This window comes from Dasypus novemcinctus, chromosome 13, assembly GCF_030445035.2.
Source record: "Dasypus novemcinctus isolate mDasNov1 chromosome 13, mDasNov1.1.hap2, whole genome shotgun sequence".
Taxonomy (NCBI): Eukaryota; Metazoa; Chordata; class Mammalia; order Cingulata; family Dasypodidae; genus Dasypus; species Dasypus novemcinctus.
In genome coordinates this window covers 31,769,160-31,788,816 of record NC_080685.1, presented here as the reverse complement: position 1 = coordinate 31,788,816, position 19,657 = coordinate 31,769,160, and the positions used below count along the sequence as shown (strand labels likewise).

At 61.4% G+C, this 19,657-nt stretch overlaps 3 protein-coding genes and 1 pseudogene across 13 annotated transcripts in view; 3 read left to right on the top strand and 1 right to left on the bottom strand.

Moving 5' to 3' along the window:
- The window catches only part of SMG5 (SMG5 nonsense mediated mRNA decay factor), a 31,522-nt gene extending 29,682 nt beyond the window's left edge, over positions 1-1,840 (top strand). For both annotated transcript variants that reach the window (XM_058309870.1, XM_071207479.1), the window contains 2 exons: positions 94-232; positions 418-1,840. In XM_058309870.1, the coding sequence (XP_058165853.1) occupies positions 94-232; positions 418-501 (223 nt within the window). In that variant the 3' untranslated portion in view covers positions 502-1,840. The remainder of the gene's footprint in view (positions 1-93; positions 233-417) is intronic.
- Positions 1,841-2,682: 842 nt separating this feature from the next.
- Positions 2,683-7,746, top strand: PAQR6 (progestin and adipoQ receptor family member 6). Of its 9 annotated transcripts, none has more exons than XM_012520476.4 (8): positions 2,683-2,790; positions 4,101-4,176; positions 4,652-4,779; positions 4,891-5,096; positions 5,248-5,374; positions 6,085-6,181; positions 6,388-6,538; positions 6,861-7,746. In XM_012520476.4, exons 2-8 carry the CDS (start codon positions 4,126-4,128, stop codon positions 7,133-7,135), a joined length of 1,035 nt encoding a protein of 344 aa, XP_012375930.1. In that variant the 5' UTR covers positions 2,683-2,790; positions 4,101-4,125; the 3' UTR covers positions 7,136-7,746. The 9 variants fall into 9 exon arrangements, with proteins under 9 accessions (XP_012375930.1, XP_012375932.1, XP_071063583.1 ...); XM_012520477.4 differs by lacking the exon at positions 2,683-2,790 and adding an exon at positions 2,839-2,924; XM_071207480.1 differs by lacking the exon at positions 2,683-2,790 and adding an exon at positions 3,310-3,471.
- Positions 7,747-7,826: 80 nt separating this feature from the next.
- LOC101444292 (solute carrier family 25 member 44) overlaps positions 7,827-19,657 on the bottom strand; it is a 43,165-nt gene continuing 31,334 nt past the window's right edge. For both annotated transcript variants that reach the window (XM_058309876.1, XM_058309877.1), the window contains exons 5-11: positions 13,664-13,769; positions 12,638-12,738; positions 11,243-11,438; positions 8,776-9,007; positions 8,577-8,615; positions 8,300-8,369; positions 7,827-8,098 (exon numbers count right to left, since the gene is read on the bottom strand). In XM_058309876.1, coding sequence (XP_058165859.1) covers positions 7,969-8,098; positions 8,300-8,369; positions 8,577-8,615; positions 8,776-9,007; positions 11,243-11,438; positions 12,638-12,738; positions 13,664-13,769 — 874 coding nt within the window. In that variant the 3' untranslated portion in view covers positions 7,827-7,968. The remainder of the gene's footprint in view (positions 8,099-8,299; positions 8,370-8,576; positions 8,616-8,775; positions 9,008-11,242; positions 11,439-12,637; positions 12,739-13,663; positions 13,770-19,657) is intronic.
- On the top strand, positions 17,024-17,934 carry LOC139436337 (WW domain-binding protein 11 pseudogene; annotated as a pseudogene).

Below are 19,657 nucleotides of genomic sequence, written 5' to 3'. Positions count from 1 at the left end.
TCTGCTGCCCTCCAGCAGGCAGCTTCCCTGTTCCCTGGAGATCCTGGTGTTCAGGCTCTGCTAATGCTGGTTCTTGCCGCCCCTCCGCCCCAGGACTCTCTATAAGATCCTGGACAGCTGCAAACAGCTGACTCTGGCCCAGGGGGCAGGTGAAGAGGATCCGAGCGGTATGGTGACCATTGTCACAGGCCTCCCACTGGACAACCCCAGCGCGCTTTCCGGCCCTATGCAGGTGGGTCATGGGGTGAGGTGGGGGCAGAATGTGGAGAGGGAAGGGGCTGCCGGACTAGGCACCATCCTCAGGCCCTCCGTGCAGCTGCTCTTCTGCCCTTCCATCACCGCTCCCCAGCCCCGTGACTGCTCGTACCCCACTTCAGGGGGCCAGGCCTTCCCATGTCTCCTTCCTCCGCTCCACAGGCAGCCCTGCAGGCCGCTGCCCATGCCAGCGTGGACATCAAGAATGTTCTGGACTTCTACAAGCAGTGGAAGGAGATTGGCTGAGACTGGCCCCCAGGCCCTGCCGTGGGGCTGACTCCAGATCTCTCCTGCCCTCCCTGGCAGCCAGGACCACCACCCGTAGTCACCCCACCACATGCAGACTCATGCACGCGCACAGGAAGGAAGCCAGCGGCACAGAGCTGCAGGGAGGCCCGGGCTGGGAGCGGGCTGGGAGGGCAGGGTCCCCCTGGTGCCAAGCCGATGTCAGGAAAGCGAGGAAAGTGCTTGGGGCAGGAGAGGCCTGTGGGCCCCTAGCCAGCCTCCCTGTCTCGATCCCCCTGCTGTCCCCAGGGGCCGGTGGCAGGCATGGGTGTCTGTGATTCATTGGAGTGGTTCCTGGACCTCTGAGGGGAAGGGACAGCAGAAGGGACCTGTCTTCCTCACCCAAGATCCAGGGTGGTTGGGGCCAGGAGTTCAGACCCTCCAGCTCCTGGGGAAGAGTTGGATAACACCGGATGTCTGGGTGGTTCTCCGCAGACCCTTCCCCTCAAGGACCACCCATCCTCTTCATCTCCCTTTGGGAGGGCTGGGCTACTTGAACCGTGGGGATTCTGAAGCAGCAGGGTCTGCTGGGAGCTGGAGCTGCCTGCGCTGAGTGGCAGGGTCAGGGTGTGCACTCGCCTGCTGCAGGCGCCTCCCACCCAGCTGCCCCCTTCTGCCTTCTGCCTCCCAGTCGAGCTTGTAGGGCAGGGAGCAGGCCTCGCCGAGGGCCTGTGCCAGTGAGGGTGCTGTGCCCATTGGCCCACAGTGACTGCTTTGTGCCCTTGGCTGCTGTGCTGGGACAGAGATGCCACTAAGAGAAAGGGGGTGTGTGTGTGCAGCCTGAGGCCACCACCCACTTTGCTCTGATTGTGCACGGGGGAGAGCTGAAGACAAGGGGTCTGCAGCCATGTGGGCAGCGGGAAGGGGTGGCCTCTGACGCTGCCTGCTCGGGCCTTCTGTCCTGATGGGCTTCCCTGCTTTTGCCCTTGCCCAGGACTAAGGGCCGGGGGTGCTGAGCATGGGGTTAACTTTTGGGATGTTGAGGCCAGTGTGGGAGAAGTGGGAGCAGAGATCATGAGCTCAGGGCAGTGAGTGGAGCACCTGGAACAGGGCTGTGTGGGAGGCTCTGCCCCTCAGGCTGGACTTCTAGCACGGCTGGGGGTGGGCGAGTCGGCTCAGCTCCCCACCCCCAGCCCAGCTTCTCAGCCTGTGCTTAGAGGACAGCAGGCTCCTTGCCTTCCTCTAAGATTGTAGGTCTGAGAAAACCTTGGGGGAGTGGGGTCACACCGCCCCCAGCCCTAGTCCCTGGCAGAGACTGAAACTAAAGCATCACTTAATAAAGACCACCCCCCACCCCGTCTCCTGGTGCCTTTCTGTACAGAAGTTTTATTTGCGGGGGGGGGAGGGTTGGAGGTGACGTCCTGAGACACAGTCTGGAAAGGCTGCTTGGGGGCTGGTGGAACAGCACAGCAAGAGGCAGGTAATTTGAGCAAAGACCCAGGAGGTAGTTTTGTGATATTGTCAAGTTCGACGTTGAAATAAGGTCCTTCACAAAAATTGGTGACTAGTATTGGGGAGAAGGTGGGTGGGGCCAAAAGCCAGGTAAGGCGGCAGAGCTGCTGTGCGGAGGCAGGTGTGTGTGTGCCTATGCTGTTTCTGGCTCCTCAGAAACTTCCTCAGAGGGGTGAGGGTGAGCCCTGAAAGCGACCCCCGAGTCCATCTGCAAGGGCGGGTACATCGATTTGTGTGTCCGGGTTGTGAATAAGGGCAAATTCCTTGTGGTTGAGGCAACATTTACCAAAGGCATTTGCTTTGACTCCTGACTGGCACCAGTGCCAGGAGACAGGAAAGCCTGATGGGAAGTGGTTTCACAGCTCCTGTTGGAGGCCTGGGGTTTGCCTTCCCACACCCAGCCCCAGGAGGTGGCGCCCTCACCTGGGCGAGCCGGGAGGCTGGAGCCTGAGGGTGGGCTGCCCCCGTCCGCGGCGCATCCTGGCTTGGGCCCTGGGCTAGCCAGGCTGAGCTCAGTGGGCTTGGGTGAGGCTGGAGGCGCTGGCTGTGTGCTGGAGGCCGAGTGAGCTGCCTGCTAATGGGGCTGGGCCACCCTGCGCTGCTCCCTGGAGGCTAGACAAGGCTGGGATTGTTCCCGGGCTGCCCTTTGTCTCCCCACTCCCCGCCCAGGCCGGCCCGCCCGCCGGGCCACTCTGCTCACCCTCCCTCGCTCAGCCCAGCTGGCAGGAGCCTGGGACTCCGCCCGTGGAGCCCGGAGCCTGTTGACCCAACCGCCTAGGAGCGCCCACCAAGCTCAGGGTAAGGAAGCGCACCTTGGGCCCTGGCACCTATTCTGGGGATGTAAAGGTAAAGCTCCTGCCCCAGCCATCCCACCCCCATTTCCATGGCAACAGCACACACCCCATTCTACTCCAGAGACGTCCAAACTACTGGTAAGAGAGGGGACCCTGGAGGGAGACAGATCCCAGCATCTTCTTTTCCCACCCTCCCCCCAGGTGGACAGGGCTGCACCGAGCGGTAGACTAGATCTCCCTGCCCCTGGGAGGGGCAGAAGGTACTAAGGCCCTTGTTCCTCAAAGCTGGGGTGCAGGGCTAGGGGCCAGGTCTGCCTTGTGCCTAGGAGGGTCTCCAGGACCCATCTCAGGGGCAGAGGGCTCCCAAACTGTTGAGTGGCAGGAGCAGAGGCCTGGGGGGCTGGCCTGCAGTGTGAGGCCCAGAATGTGCGACACCAAAGCAGAAACAGGGATGGGCAAAACCCGGAGGCAGAAGAGGGGTGGGGCCAGACTAGGGTAGCTGGAAAGTTTTGGCCTAGGAAGGCGGAGAGGGGAGGGAGTGTCCTATTCTCCCTCCTCCGGGCGGCTCCACCCCCTGGCTGGCCCATCCCCTCCACTTGTGCCAAGGAATGTGCTGGGAGAGGCGGCCTGAGAGGCGGGAGGGGCAGCAGAGCTGCGACCGCAGCTCCTCGGAGGCAGCGCTCAGGTCTAGGGCTGAGGGACAGGGGGCTCCAGAGGGGCATGGACCCAGAATGTGAGTGCAGTGCGCAGGGAAGAGCCAGGCATCCCCCTTTCCTCCCTGGCTGGCATCTGACCTCTCCAGGGATTTCCCTCCACCCGTGAGCTTCCCATGCTCAGCCCAGGCGCTGTGGGCCAAAGGGCTTTCTGGTGGGGTGGGAGGTGCTCGGGCTTTCTGTGTGCTGGCCTCCAGGAGCCAGGGTGTACCTGGAAAGAGATACTGGGGGACAGGGGCCTGGATCCAGGGTGGCTAACTGAGGCTTCCCAGCTGGGGAGGCCTCTCCATGCTAGGCTGAGGCTGACCAGTAGCTCTCACTGGGGTGACTGACTCCCCCAAGGCTATTCCAGGGGGTCTTGAACGGCAGCCTGGAAGGGGTTGGGGTTCTGTGATAAAATGGGGGTGGGCGCTCGCCTCAGACCGTGGGAGCTGGGCTGGCCTCTCCAGACTTGAGGGAAGCAGTTCCTGGGTCCAGCTATCACCCACATACGCGTGGGTGCACACACGCAGCCCCATCCCCGGGGCTCAGAGACGGGGGCAAAGAGGGGCCTGTGAATGGGAACAGATACCTGATCCTCCACCCCACACTCTGTCTCCAGGTCACCGTGGAGGCGCCAGGTGGCCATGCTCAGCCTCAAGCTGCCCCAACTCCTTCGAGTCCACCAGGTCCCCCGGGTGAGGGGCTCGACCCACCAACCTGCCCTTCCCAGGGGACTGACTGGGGCAGAGGTTCTTCTCCCTTAGCAATTGGGGAAGTCCCTCCTGCAGGCTAACTCCTATCCTGCCCATTCTAGTGTGACACTCTTCCTTTCTTCTCTGAGGAAGATGCTTGTGATGGCTCCCTAGAGCCCAGCATGCCCCAGCCAGAGTCTCCCTTCCCAAAGTGCCCTGTCTGGCCCCGGTCCCCCCTCCTAGCTTGTCCCATTCTCTGGATCTTCTCCGGTTTCTCATCCATCTTCTAGGTATTGGGACCTATAGTAAAATTGGCGGGGGGGGGGGGGGGTGGGGGGTGGTGCAGATTTAGTTTGGCTTTGGGACCATCGTGACCTTGAGTCCTTCCCATCCACCCCTGCTTCCAGAGCTCTCTCATGGAGGGACAGGGTGGGGCCCAGTGACTCCCCTCCTCTCTCGCCCTCCCACCACCACCCAGGTGTTCTGGGAAGATGGCATCATGTCTGGCTACCGGCGGCCCACCAGCTCAGCCTTGGACTGTGTCCTCAGCTCCTTCCAGATGACCAACGAGACGGTCAACATCTGGACTCACTTCCTGCCCACCTGGTGAGGAGAGCTGCTGCCCCCGGCGGGTGCCAGCCGGGCAGGGGCCGTCCAGGCCCGCGGGGTTGAGCGGGAGCCGCCGGGGTCCGGCGGCCTGAGCACCTGCCCGCGCAGGTACTTCCTGTGGCGCCTCCTGGCGCTGGCGGGGGGCCCCGGCTTCCGGGCGGAGCCGTACCACTGGCCGCTGCTGGTCTTCCTGCTGCCCGCCTGCCTCTACCCCTTCGCGTCGTGCTGCGCGCACACCTTCAGCTCCATGTCGCCCCGCGCGCGTCACATCTGCTACTTCCTGGACTACGGCGCGCTCAGCCTCTACAGCCTGGGTGAGGCGGCGGCGGCGGCGGCGGGCGCGGGGCTGGGCCGGGGGCTGGGGAGTCGGGGCAGGAGGCGACTGGGACGCCGGCGGGGTGGGCGCGTGCTCCGCCCTGCGCGCGCAATCGAGCCCGGGCTCCCGGCCCCTCCTCCTCGCCGCAGGCTGCGCCTTCCCCTACGCCGCCTACTCCATGCCGACCTCCTGGCTGCACGGCCGCCTGCACCAGCTCTTTGTACCCACCGCCGCACTCAATTCCTTCCTGTGCACCGGTCTCTCCTGCTACTCCCGGTGGGTTTTTAGGCCCAGCCAGTGGTGAGGGGGAAGGCGGAAGGACAGGACAGGGCATCCCCAAACACAGGAACACCTGGGACCCCAGTGGCCGGCAACGAGTATGCCTGCACCTCACAGCTCTTGAAAAAGAATAGTAACAACGGGACCATTTACTGAGGACTTACTGTGTACCACACTCCATATGCCAAAACCATGCCTACACTGTTTCTTAAAGGTTTATTTATTTCTCCCTCCCCTCCATGTTTACACACACTGTCTGCTCGTCATCTTTTTAGAGGTACCGGAACCGAACCCGGGACCTCCCATGTGGGAGGGAGGTGCCCAATGGCTTGAGCCACCTCCGCTCCCAGTTGGGTCTCTCATTGTTTCCCTCGTGTCATCTTGTGGCATCAGCTCACTTTCTCAGCTCGCTGTGTTATTCATCTTCTTTAGGAGGCATCAGGATCTGAACCCGGGACCTCCCGTGTGGTAGGCGGGCACCCAACTGCTTGAGCCACATCTGCTTCCCCACTGTTTCTTTTAAGTCTCAGTCACCTGAGGCCTTACCTCATCTTCAGATGTGGTCATTATAGAGCTGGTCATGTGCTGAGGGCCCTCTTAGCCACTAAGTGACATCCATCTTACGTCTTAGTCAAAAGCTCAAGCTTCAGCCCAAGCCCAGGCACGGTGGGGATGGTGCCAAGCTGGCTTTCTGTCCCATCTCTCAGGTTCCCCGAGCTAGAAAGCCCTGGACTCAGTAAGGTCCTCCGCACGGCCGCCTTCGCCTACCCCTTCCTGTTCGACAACCTCCCACTCTTCTATCGGGTAAGGGTGCCTGGAGGCGCCTGCTCGCCCACTCTGACCTTCGGGGTGCCATTTCCCGTCCTGCCCCCTCAACCCCTGACCTCAGCCCTGCCGCCCACCCTTCAGGCCCAGGCCCCTGCCCAGCTGTGCCCACCTAGCTGCATCCTCACCAGATCCCTTCCCGAAGTTCCCCCGCCCCGACCCCAGCCCTGCTTCTCCGTCGCCAGCTCGCGCTGTGCTGGGGCCGGGTCCACGACTGTGGGCCGGAGGAGCTGAGCACCAGCCACGGCTACCACCTCCTCTGCGCGCTGCTCACCGGCTTCCTCTTCGCCTCCCGCCTCCCTGAGCGTTTGGCCCCTGGACGCTTTGACTACATCGGTGAGAGCACGCCCGGGCTGGCCTGAGGAGGGGCAGGGGGAGACAGCTCCCCCAAAACACAAACAGCGACCTAGGCACCCTCCCGTCTGCAAATTATAGGAAGGACTTTCCTGACTTCCTAGACCAGGAGGTGTCACTGCTGGAAGGTGCCCTCCAGCCCGCCTCTCAGGTAGCAGCACACCCAGCAGCCTCCTTCCACAACTTGCAGGGGCAGGTTTTCTGGGAGAGTCGCAGGCCCAGAGGAAGGGGTGACTTGCCTGGGGCCACGGGGTGAGTCAGGGCAGCTGAATGGTGTGCCCTGACCTGCCCACCCTCCCCACAGGCCACAGCCACCAGCTGTTCCACGTCTGCGCGGTGCTGGGCACCCACTTCCAGCTGGAGGCGGTGCTGGCCGACATGGGGGCGCGCCGGGTGTGGCTGGCTACGCAGGAGCCCCCACTGGGCCTGGCGGGCACGGTGGCCACGCTGGGCCTGGCCGTCGCCGGGAACCTGCTCATCATTGCCGCCTTCACAGCCGCCCTGCTCCGGGCCCCCGGGAGCTGCCCCCTGCTCCAGGGCGGCCTGCCGGACGCGGCTGCCAGGGCCAAGACGCTGTGAGGCGCGTCCCTGCTCCTGCCCTGGAGCAGGCGGAGGCCAGGCCCAGTGCTGGGGAGGGCCCGCGCCCGGGCTGATGAGCGAGGGGTGCCGCCGAGGCGAGGCGAGTGCGGGGAAGGCAGCGGGGAGGACAGAGGGGTGGGTGGGGGCTGGCGGAGGGGGGTCAGCGTGGTGATCTCGATGGGGGTGGGGGAAGTGCTGAGGGTCCGAGAGGGGAGGTGCTGGGCCCCCTCATCTGGCCCCATTTCTGGTGCTCCTGGAAGTCTCTGCTCAGACCAGGGAAGAACTAACACGACTAACTAGGCCAGGAGGCCTGGGCGCCTCCCTTCCCGCCCCCTAACCAGGGCGCCGCGGCAGCAGCTCTTCACCTGCAGAGGTGCGCGCCTGGCCCGGTCCCAGCCAAGCGGCTGGGGACGACCCTGTCCCGACCACGCAGACAAGGTGCACAGAGCTCAGGCGCCTGGCCCACTGGGCTGCACCACAGACGGTGCCCAGGTTCCGGGGCGGTGCTGGGCTACAGTGAGGGACTGAGTTAGCCTCTAGGAAGCCACCTTACATGCTTTTTGGAACAAGGCGGTACAAATAAATCAATAAACGATAGACTTTAGGAAGCACCTTCTGGGACTGAAGGCGGTCACCCCCCACCCCTCCCTGCGCGCTCCACAGATGCCACCAAGAATCACGGGCCCACCAGTTTCTCTTCTGGAGTTTATTTCTGGAGCAACGGGGGTGATGAGGCCCCCACGCTTACAGGGTGGGGCGGTCAGGGTGAGGGGAGAGGAAGGGGTGCTGGGGAGGAGGCGGGGCGGGGGCGTGCGGCCGCGCGTGCGCAGCGCCTAGAGCGGGCCGTAGAAGCGCTGGTAGGCCTCCTGGAAGCCGATCTGGTCGGCCAGCTCGTCGCAGTCCGGGTTGAGCTCACACACCTCCCTCTTGGGCTCCAGGGGGTCCGGGTAGGGGGCCGGGGCTCTGCGAAGCCCAGCACAGCAGCGTCAGGCGCCCGCAAACCCCCACCCCAAACAGCTGCCCTCCCCGTCCCCCCGCTGCACATGGGGCGCCAGGGTCCCTGCTGGGGGCCACCGCCCGGGCCCGCAGAGGCCACTCCCCGCCCCGAGTCCTGGCACGCCCGTCCTGGAGACGCAAGCCCGGGCCCGGCGCCCCTGCCCTTACCCCTGCACATGGTTCAGGTAGCGCTTGGGTCTCCTCACCACCTCGCTGCCCTCCTTCTTGGTCATGAAGGCTGCGAGCAGAGGGGCAGGGATCAGCGGGCTCCGGGTTTTGGCGGGCAAGGTGGGGAGCGGGCTGCCCTCACAGACCCGCGCTGGCGGGGGCGGGGGTGTGAAGGGGCGGATGGGACCGAGAGGAGCAGGGTGCGTGGGTGGGCACTGGGAGAGAAGGGCACCAAGGGGGGCGGCGGGGCACCGCCCCCATCAGCCCTGCCTCGTACCTGCGCCTCTGCCTGCCTCTGCATCGCTGGGCTTCGCATCTGCAAAAGGAAGGGAGCGGGGCTCACGGCTGTGCACCCTGACCCGCACCTTCCCCCTTCCCCAGCAGGAGGCGGTGGGGAGGGCAGGGAGCAGATGCCCGCCGCCGGGAGGTGGAGCACGGGGCCTGTCCCCTCGCCCTCGCCGGGCACGGACACTCACCTGCCCGGCCAGCAAGGCAGAGCGCGGCCAAGGCCAGCAGGACGAGGAGCGGCAGGGGCCTCATGGTGCGTCCTGGGCGGCTGCGGTGGGGCTGCTGCGTGCGACTCGCTGCTCTGTCCCCCAGCCTCCGGCTCCGTTTATACCCTCTGGGCTGGGCCCGGGGCGAAGGGGCGGGCCACGGGGACGCTGCCAGGGCTATTTGGTGGTCATCGCGGGCTCTGGAGGCCAAACCCTAAAGGATGCTGTGGTTGGGAGCTGTGGCTGCCTGGGCAGGGTCCCCGGGAGTGACGGAGGAGGGTGGGCCTCGATCGGAGACCGCCAGGCTGGGGACATGGGCCCTGGCCCCTTCCGAGGGGCTGCCCCGGGTCCCTGCCCCTCGGGTTGAGCACTGGCTGTGCACCAGGAGGACTGGGGGGCCTGCAGAGGCAGGGGGGCTCGGAGGTCTAAGAGGCCAGAAGAGAGTGGGCTCCGGAGTGCCTGCCCACGGCCTGTTACTCCCACCCTCAGCCCGGCAGGCAGGAGCCAAACCCCAGGGAGGCGGTGCCTGCAGTGCCCTCGTTCACCCGGGGCCCTGCCCCAGCGAGGCGCCAGAGGCCAAAGAAAGGCCGGGGCAGCCCAGGGCCCGCAGGTGCAGGCGGCGAGGAGCCCCGGCGAGCCCCTCCGCCCCGGGGCAGCGGGTGGGCAGGGCCTGGGTGCGCAGGGCGGTGGGGGCTGCAGAGAGCAGGGGCTGAGGAGCTCCTCTGGGTTCCTCTTCTGCCCTGGCACCCTTGGTGTTAACAGCCCTGGGGACCTGCTCTCTCAGGGACAGGCTGCCCCGCTCTGAAAACATCTCCCCGCCACCCGAGAGCTGCTCTGCCTCAGGGCAGCCTGGAGGGAGGTGTCCTGGCACCCATCTCTCAGACCCGAACCCCTGTCTCTCTCACCCACCCACCATCTGCCTGACCTGACAAAGCACTCGCTGCCTCCCCAGCCGGGTGCAGTTTATGGAGCGGAGCGGGGGAAGGAGGGGTGCAGGGGTCGACATCTCCGTCTCCAGGGCTCCTCAGATGGACCCTACCAAGCCCCTCTCCACAGGGTTGGGGGGGCTCTCAGGGGGGAAGGACGTTTCCCCACCCCTGCTTGGCTCTCCGGTCGAGGAAGCACCCACCCTGCCGCTGGATGCCCGCCTGGCACCCTGCTGGCCCTGGCTGGAGACCAGCTATTCTGGGGGGCCCGCTTTACCTGTGCACCCCCACCAGGCCCAAGCATGGGCGAGGCCCACCTCTGTGAGCTCAAACGGCTGAGGGCGGGCGGCGGGGCGGGGCACACGGACACTCCCTGGGCATCTGGGCCTCAGGAAACCCAGGGGTCCTGGTTTCTGGGACAAGAGGCGCCGCGGCGCTTCTGCAGAGGATGGTCAGACAGGTCCCCGACAATGCAGCCCAGCCCGGAGGCCCCGGAGCCTCTGCTGCAGCTAGAACTTGGGAACTCGGGGTGGGGGGGATCATGGCCCCAAGGGACCTGGGAGGGACCCAGGCAGCGGAAGCATCCTCGCAGATTACAGTGCAGTGGAGGAAGTTTATTTATGGATGTGGGGAGAACATGGGGAGGGCCCTCCAGCTGGCCAGCAAGGGGGCAATCAGGGAAGATTGGAAACAGATTCCCTGAGCCAGGTCCCCGGGAGGCTCAGGCACCCGCAGTGCGTGGGTGCATGGGTGGGGGATGGCTGTGTTGGCCCCGGCCTAGAGGAGAGAAAGCACGATGCCTGATCCAGGGTGGGAGCTGGCCAACAACCCTCCAGTTGGAAGAAAACAGGAAGAAATCTGAAGGTGGCCTGTGCACGCCCCTGAGGGAGCCTCGAAGGCACGGTGGCCGTGGGGCCTGCTCTGGCCTCGTGCTCCAGCAAATTCCATCCTGCTGAGGGACTGGGCACCGTTTCTGCTGTTCTCAGAGGCAGCCCACCAGGCCCTCGACCTTGACTGCCCTCTGCTCCTGGGCCGCCGCCACCTCCTCACTCAGGCTCCCTCAGCGCCGCCACCAGCTCCCTCTGCTCTCTGTGTAGAGCCTGCGATGGAGGGGAGAGAATCGGCAAATCGGGAGATGAGAACACCCAAGCCTTTGCCTCCATGTCGCTGCCTCCAGGCCTGGGGGACAGCTTAGAGCCCCACCCCTTGGGAGGTGCTGGCAGCCGCTTTTCTCTCCACTCCCAACAAGGCCTGTGTCTCCATTTCTAACACCCCAGGCTGGGGCCTGCAGCAGCAGGTTGGCTGCAGGGCTGGGGGGCAGGATTCCTGGGGAGCCTGAGTGCTGAGACGGGGGAGAGACCACAGCCTGTGCTCTGGTGAGAGGCCACGAGCCGCCGGATGCTGGGGCAGGCTCTCCCACTGCCTATGGGGGACCCTGGGGTTGGAATGTTGGAAGCCACCGCCTGGGAGTCCCCGGGTGACCAGTGGGGAGGCAGGGGAAGCAGCCGGGCTGGGCCACTTACCTGCCAGGCCTGCTGCCGTGCCTGGACCTGCTGTTGCAGCCGCTCCACCTGCCTGCGCCCGGCCAGGACGGCATCTCCCAGCCGCCTGTTCTCCGCCTCCTGCTTCTGCACCCGGCGCTGCAGCGTGTCGCGTTGCTGCAGGAAGTAGGGCACCATGGCGCTGCGGAGGTCTTCCTCCGGGATCCCACTTGGGCGCCTGCAGGGCCGCGTGGAGCACAGCGGACAGGGAGGGGGAGGACGTCTGAGGGAGACGCCTCTACTTCCAAAGTGACATTCCCACCTCCGGTCCCAAAGTGGGTTAGCTCTCAAGGCCCCTCCTGGGCGCTGTCCTGCAGCTCCGATGCCCAGGGGCCACCTCTCCCCTTCCCACTCAGGCCACATCTCAGCCTTCCCGCCCCCGCCCCCGTTCTCCTCTCCCGCACTCGCTCCCCAGCTCCAGCACTCCAGGGCTACGGGCGACTTTTCAGGCCCTGCCAGTGACCTCGTTCCTGCTAGTGTCTCGGACCCATCAGACTGGGAGCTGGAGGGGTCGGGGCTGGCGATAAGCCTTCCAGACAGGGTGGCTGCCTGAGGGCGCAGACCCTGGGAGGCTGCGGTGTGGGAAGGAAAGGGAAGCTGGGTGGGGGGAGGCCGGGCCCTGGGGCGGCGAGTGGCCAGGGTGAGGGATGGGGTCAGCTGACGGGCAGCGGGGTGGAAGCCTCTCGGGGTTTTTACATTTTTTCTGGGTAGTAACATTTAAGTATTGAGGTCACACAGCATAGAAAAATGGGCAAGTGCAAAAACATGCCGCTCCAGGGGGCTCCGTTCAGGGAGGGGGGCCGGCGGAGGCGGGACTCTGGCTCGGGTGGTCCCAGGGGCCTCCACTCTCCATCCCCAACCCCGGCTCCGGGAGCCTGGGCCATGCCCTGAAGGGTCGGCTCCAGGAGGGGACGTTTTGTCTGTCTCTTTCATTCTGTCCTGGGGCACCTACAACCGTAGTGAGCAAATAGTAGGCGCTCTCCAAATAGCTGCTGAATGAACACGAGGCAGAACGAAGAGGGCCAGCCGAACCCAAACAGGACTCCAAACCGCGCTGCCCCGCCGTCCCTTTCTCCACAGGCCAGCTGGGTCCTGAGATGAGCTCCAGAAAGCGTCTCCCAGTCCTGCTACTCACTGCTCTCCTTCCTGACCCGACCACAAGCACTCGCCCTCGGCCTCCCCACGCCGCACCCCCACCCCCACCCCCAGGGAACTTGGTGTTTCCACGTTTTTGGCTCCTGTTGGGTGCCTGTCCTCTACACTGTCCCTGTGAAAGGGTCCTCTGTCAGGGCCCCGAGCCCACGATGCCTGCCGATGGGCCCGTCCTCGCATCTCCTTCAGGCTGAGCACGTGCCGGCTCTTCCTGCCCCACCTCACCATGCTGGCTCCGTGCACTCTTTGCCCTCTTCCACGATCTTATCCAAGGCATTCAAGACAGCTTCCAGGTTCCCCTCCTCTTTGATTTCAGAGACTTCCTCCTGAGGAGACAGGAGGAAAGAGCTTAATGAAACTAGACAAGCCCACAGCAGAAATATGCTAGTAGGACTTAGTTAAGATTTTGGCTAATTTCTGTTTTAAGTCTCTACACTTTGCCAAACATTCCTATTTTCCTATAACATGTGACTTTTGTGATTAAGAAAATAAAGTATAACTATGGAAAACACCTAAAAGGAAGCCTCTCTCCACTGCCCGTCTGAGCCAGCCCAGTCTCCCCACGGGGCAGTCAAAGCCTGCCAGAAGCTCTCTCCCTGCCCCACCTGCCCTCCTGCCCCCATCTGCCTGCCAGCCTGCCCTCTCCACCCTCCCGGGCTCCCCATGCTCAGGGAGTGAAGGCAGCCCCCTTCACGGGCTATGCCTGGTGGGCAGCTCCCTACCTCCTGCCTCTCCTGCAGTCCTCCCGGCTCTTCTCCCACCTCCACCCCGCGTGGGCCCTGATCGTGGCAGCCCTCCCTGGTACCGCTCCCAGGGCACCCCTGGCTGATGCACACGGGACCATCTTGGAGTGTAACAGTATCAGCATGAGAGTTTAACCCTCAGAGAGATCACGTCCTGTTCTGCGGCCCTGGTAGTACACGGTTGCCTTGAGCTCAGTGCGTTAGAGGCCGCCTCTGTGCCACGTGTGGCGCCAGGCGCGGAGGTACCAAGGCGGGGAAGTCCCAGGCCCGCCTTGCCGAGCGCACAGGGCCTAGCGGGCAGACAGCAAACAATTACACTGCAGGACGGTGGGGGAAGGGGCACTGAAGACACCCACACACACAGTGAGGGCTGCCTGACGTGCAGTCTTCAGGGCACCGAGAAGGTTCTAGGGCTGAGGACACAGAGCGGCTGTGGGTGGGGGCCGACCCTCCGGGGCTGACGATCTGGAGGCAGGACCCAAGCGTGGCGGGCTTCTGGACAACTCACCCGGATAGATGTCTGCAACTGCGTTATAAACTTGTCGTAGATCCGCTGGGTCATCTCGGGCTGCAACTGGTAGAAGCGCTTGTAACAGTCAGTGAATCTCTCGTAGCTGGCGGGAAGGGGGGGTGTCACAGAAAGCCGGTCACCCTGCCTTGCCTGGGGCCCCCGCTGCTCCTAGCTTTGTCCCCTCCCTGGCTCTGGTTCAGGGCGGGAGGCAGAGGGCAGCTCACCCAGCAGCCCCGCAGACTGAACACTTTAGATAAACTGTATGGTGAATGAACAAAAAAATTATAGGGAGGTTTGAGGGAGAGTACACCAAATGTAATATGGACTATGGTTAGTAGTAATACTTTGACAATGCTTTCATAATTTGCTACAAATGTTTCACAACGATGCAAGGTGTTTGTGGTGGGGTGATATGCACGTTTGTTTTGTAAATTTGCAACTTTTACTATATAATTATTATGCGTGTTTGTGTATGAATGATATACTTCAATAAATTGTTTTTAAAATGAAAAAAAAAAAAACCAACTTGAGTGTGCATAAAATTACCAAGAGGGCTTGTGAACAGACTGCTTGGCCCCCCATCGAGGTCCTGACAGGGGGCCTGGGGACCGGGCTTCAGGGATTTGCATTTCTAACAAGTTCTCAGGCGGTGCCCAAGCAGCTGCCCTGGGGGACCACTTTGAGAACCTCAGGTCTAAATTAATCTTGGCTCTTCCAGTGCCCCCGCAGGGCCTGGAGTAGGACAGGGCACGTGGCTCTGGGAAAGGTTTCCTTATCCTGAGAAGGGCCACATGGGAAGGAGGAAGCGACCACTGCCCTCCTGCAGGGCATCACTGCTCCAGTGAGGCTTCCGGCCCCTGGCAACCATGGGGTCCCAGCCTGGGGGACAGCTTACACCCAAAGGGGGCAGAGCAGAGAGAAAGAACTGGGCTGCTGAGGACGCCGCCAACTGCTGAAACACCCACCCTGTTACGGGAAGTACCGCTTTCCTCTTTCAGTTCAAGCCACTTAACCAGTTTCTGCTGCTCGCTACTGACAGCACCCTCACTGATACACCCGGCAAAGGGCCTGGGACCCACCAACAGGCTCCCAGCGCACCCCCAATGGCTTCTTCCCTCTTGGTCGAAGAAAGGCAAACGTGCGCCATCAGCTCTTCCCCCGGTGCTGTTCCCTCGCCCTCCCCAGTTCCCTGGCCATCCCTCTGCCCATTCTCCCAGCCCTGCCCCCCTTCCTGCTCCCTGAGGGCCTGCCGTGAGGGGGCCCACCCCAGAACACCTGGGTGAATGAGCCACAGCCCTCCTGGCCCTTCTGGAGGGGTGGCCAGCAGATAGAAACTCACACCTGGGTGTTGTCACGTGGGGAGGGGCTCACGGACAGGGGAGGGGCTGAGGGAGCCGACCTGGGGGTCCTCTTTGGGCCCCCCGTGAAGCCATGTTCAAGTGACCTGCAGAAAGTGATGAGCCCAGGAGGGGTCCTCAAGCCCACGGAAGCTCACATTCAGGTCGTCCTGGTGGCCCTGGGGAGAGGGGACTGGGCTCCTGAACCCAACGCACGAGCGCCTCCCCTGTGGCCACCCTTCTCACAGCTCGGCCAGCTCCAAACGGGAAGAGTCCGAGCAGGGGTGCGCTGGAGCCTGCTCACGGCAGCTTGCAAGAGACGGTTTTTGAATTTTCAGGAAATCTGTGAGCCAGCTGTTAAAACACAGCCATTGGGAAGTGGATTTGGCTCAAAACCGATACAGCATCCGCCTACCATGTGGGAGGCCCAGGGTTCAAACCCTGGGCCTCCTGACCCGTGTGGAGCTGGCCCACGCACAGTGCTGACGTGCACAAGGAGTGCCCTGCCACACAGAGGTGTCCCCTGTGTAGGGGAGCCCCATGCGCAAGGAGTGCGCCCCACAAGGAGAGCCGTACCACATGAAAAAAGTGCAGCCTGCCCAGGAATGGCACTGCACACATGGAGAGCTGATGCAGCAAGATGACGCAACAAAAAGAGACACAGATATCCGCTGTCACCTGACAAGAATACAAGTGGGCACAGAAGCGCACACAGCGAATGGACAGAGAGAGCAGATAATTCGGGGGGGTGGGGGGAAGGGGGGAGGGGGGAGGGAGGGCGGGAAGAAGAGAAATAAATAAAAAATAAATCCTAAAAAAACCACAAAAAAACAGAGCCATTATTAAAAATCAAATTACGGCTAGGAAGTGACGTAAGGATGGTGGAGGGGCACGAGGTTTCAAGATGGTGCTGGCTGCGAGGCTGCCCGAGGGCCCGGGTGAAGACCCCTGCCAAGTAAGAGGCCAGGAATCGCCCATACTCCACTTCCAGCAGTCCTGGGAGCTCAGCAGATGTGAGTTTTAAATGAACGAGTAAATAATACAGATTTTAAACATGGGATGGAGACCTACATCATCCACCAAGAGTGGAAAATATATGAACTCCACAGAACAGGCCCAAAAGGAAGCCTGGGAGAGAGAACTAACGAAGAAGCAGCGGCGCCTGATGGTAGGTATGGCTTCAGCTTTGAAGATGAAGGCGCCCAAGCAGAGTACCTGGGACATGGAGAAATGGGATGAAACGGACTGTAACCCCATGCAACAGCCCCAGTTAAATGAGAAGGTGCTGAAAGACAACCGTAAAAAGCCGCGCGAAAGCTCTGACCATATTCTACAACTCTCTGAAAAAGAGAATGCAGATAGTTACAAAGAACTGAGAAAGGTGGAAGTGGAACATGAAGAGAAGAGGGCTCGGCTCAGCGCACGTCTCGAAGCTCCCAGAACGCGCAGTATGTGCAGCGGAGCGTACCCCTGTGCCAGGTACACCTCGTGCTCCTTCCACCACCCTGAGCCAGGACACTCCGCTCCTGGCGCCTGGCCACCTTCCACCCGTAAGACCAGCCTGCGGCCCTCCGACCGGGGCAGTGCCCAGCTGTCCTCTTCCTGGACATGGTGTCCCACGTTGGCCCCTGGCAGGAACCTCCTGGTGCACGCCGGGGCCACCTCCTCCTCGGCCTTGCAGACGTATGGCCATAAAGGGGGCTTTGCCCTCAGTCCTCCTCCTCGTAGGCGAGACGAAGGCGAGATGAAGGTGCGCCTCGGCGAGCTGGAGTGGTGTGTCCAGCCGCGAGGACCACGGCTGTCCCGAGGCCCTGGCTCAGGATACGCATTTTGACAGCTGATGACAGTGCACCACTGATCAGATGGGGAAAGGCAGGGGGATGCAACTGTGCATCGCGATGAGAGGCAGAGACAACAATGAAGAAAAAAAGTCAGGTCTGAGTGTGTGATTTGCAAAGACGTCTGGAAAATCAAGGCAAAAAAAAAGAACATGAAGGAACTGACTCCTCTTCAAGCCATGATGCTTCAAATGGCAGGTCAGGAAATCCCCGGGGAGGGAAGAGTAAAGGAGTTTTTGGGGGAAAACTATGAAGATGATGAACATGAAGCTGAACCAGAAAAGCAACACAGAAACAGCCTAAAGAATCTCTTCGGAAGGCACGTCGCCAGCCTCTCCACAGCAGCAGCTCCCCCACAGGCTGTTCCTCCTTCTCAGATACAAGCACCTCCCCAGCCAGGACCACCCCCAGGAGCCCCTCCGTTCCTGAGACCACCTGAAGCGCCAGGCCTCGGAGGGCCTTTACCTCCAGGCCCACCGGGCTGGCCCCCGGGCCCTGGCCCAGGCCCACCCCCAGCCTGCCTCCTGGCCTCCTCCTCAGGGACCTCCACCGAGGCTGCCACCCCCCGCACCTCCAGGGCCCCTCTGCCTTGTCCTGGCACGACGCACCCACTTTTGGGGCCTCCACTTGGACCTGCTCACCCTGGGCTTTTCCCAGCAGCTCCCCTGCCAAACCCAGGGGTTTTACGTGCTCCACCCAATTTGACTCAGCGTCCCAAGGCGGGTGATACCAGTGCAGCCACCACTGAGAAGAAAGTCACAGCAACTGCCAGTGCCAAGCCACAGATCACTAATCCCAAGGCGGAGATGACTCGACTTGCGCCCACTGCACTGAGGGTACGTCGGGAGAGTAAAGAGGCTACTGCTACTCCCCAAAGGCCAGAGGACGATTCTGCTGTGCCTCTTGCCAAAGCAGCCCCCAAATCTGGTCCTTCTGTTCCATCACAGTGCAAACTAAGAATGACGTGCCTGAAGCTTTCATGCACCAAGTGGAAGGGCTGCTGTGACAGCTTCTGATGCCATTGCAGGCTTCTGTTCATATCAGTGGAGAAAGAGGCTCTTATTAAGGATAGGGGAAAGAGCTACTTCTACTGTCAGAGTGTTTTCTAATGTCACAGCAGTAGCTCAGGAGTATTTAGCATTTATCCCTTGGAAATTGGCAAATGCTATGAATCCGCCCCCTAGTCCCCGCTTGGAGAGCTGGTGGTTAAGAATTTACTGGCACACCTCGGGGTCAGGGCGACACAGTCTTCCAACTACTCAGCGGAACACAGTCGACGTTAGCACCTGGAAGCTAAGCCTGTGTATCAAAAGGAGAAGTCCCGGAAGAGACGACGGGTGTCCTTACAGTCCTCAGCTGACTCCCGGCTGGTGGTTTTGTCGCTGGCCCCACTAGCCACGCAGGCTGTGGCTCTCAGGAGGAATGCGGAGGGACACATGATGTCTGACCCAGCGAGGCTGGAACCGAAAGCGGGTAATTGTGGCTTGAATCCTTGGCTGGGCCACGGGAAATCCTGTTCCCCTCCCAGCCCACTTGGCAGCAGAGGTTTGAGCCGGGCAAGGCAAACCCTGCCCCTCCAGTGCTGCTCAGGAACGCTTCTGGAGTCCTCTCCGGAGGTTGAAAATTCAGCGAAAGCGAAGGACCCCAGAAACAGGCACATTTGGACAAATACACAAAACGGGGAGTCGGTGCCGCTCAGGACAATGTGCCTTAACCAAGCGGGGAGACGGTCAGCTGGGGGCCGACGTCGGTGAGTACAGGAGGGAAGTGATTCCTTTCTGGAGAGCCTATTAGAGACTTGGGAATGGTTTGAATGTCCTTGTGGCTTTCCTGAAAAACACACTTGGGGAGCAGCAGGAAAGTGATGCCTTTTAGACAACAGTCGTGGCCATTCTAATCTTCTCATTCCAATGTAACCTCCTGGTGGGCAGGGATGCCATCTGAAAGCCGCTGGATCTCCAGGGCACCCAGGACAGAGCTGCGCAGGGGCACACGAGGCCCCAGGCCCGCCCTGCTCCTGCCGCTCTGCCTCCCCCCGACTACCTCACAAAATTACTGTGAGGATTAAATGAAGTTACATATTGTGACGGTTAAACTCATGTGTCAACTTAACCAGGTGATGGTGTCCAGTTGCTTGGTCAAGCAAGCCCTGGCCTGATAGTTACCATGAGGACGTTCCATGGACTTCAATCATCAGTAAGTTGTTTGTATCTATGGCTGATTACATCACCAAGCAACTGAGGAGACTGACTTCAACAATGAGAGAAGTCTCATCCAGTCAGCTGAGGCTTTAAAAGAAGTGATGATTTCAGCAGGCAGAGGAGAGAATTTCCATCTCTACTTCAGTCAGCCAGCTTCTCCTGGGGGATTCATCGAAAACCTTCACTGGAGTTCCCAGCCTGTGGCCTGCCCAGTGGAATTTGGACTTGCCCATCCCCACAGTCACGCGAGACAATTCTTGTAAAAATCTTATATCTATCCTGATGGTTCTGTTTCCCTAGAGAACCTTGGCTGATACACATCTATGAAGTACTGAGCACAGTGCCTAGCACATCGAAACGCTTCGGTTATTACCATTTACCATTCCCAAAAGAATGGTCCTCACCACTCCCTCGGGGCGGACAGGAGCAGGTGCTTAATAAATGCATCTAGTTTTGAAACCAACCCAGCTGAGTGAAGAACGGGCCACGAGGAAAAAGGTGAAAGTGTGGCTTTATCGTTAAAGAAAGTCATTTTTAAAAACATTTATTGTTTCAAAACTGAGGTGACTATATTAACTGATTTTGACCTAATTTCCTCATAAACATTTATTACGC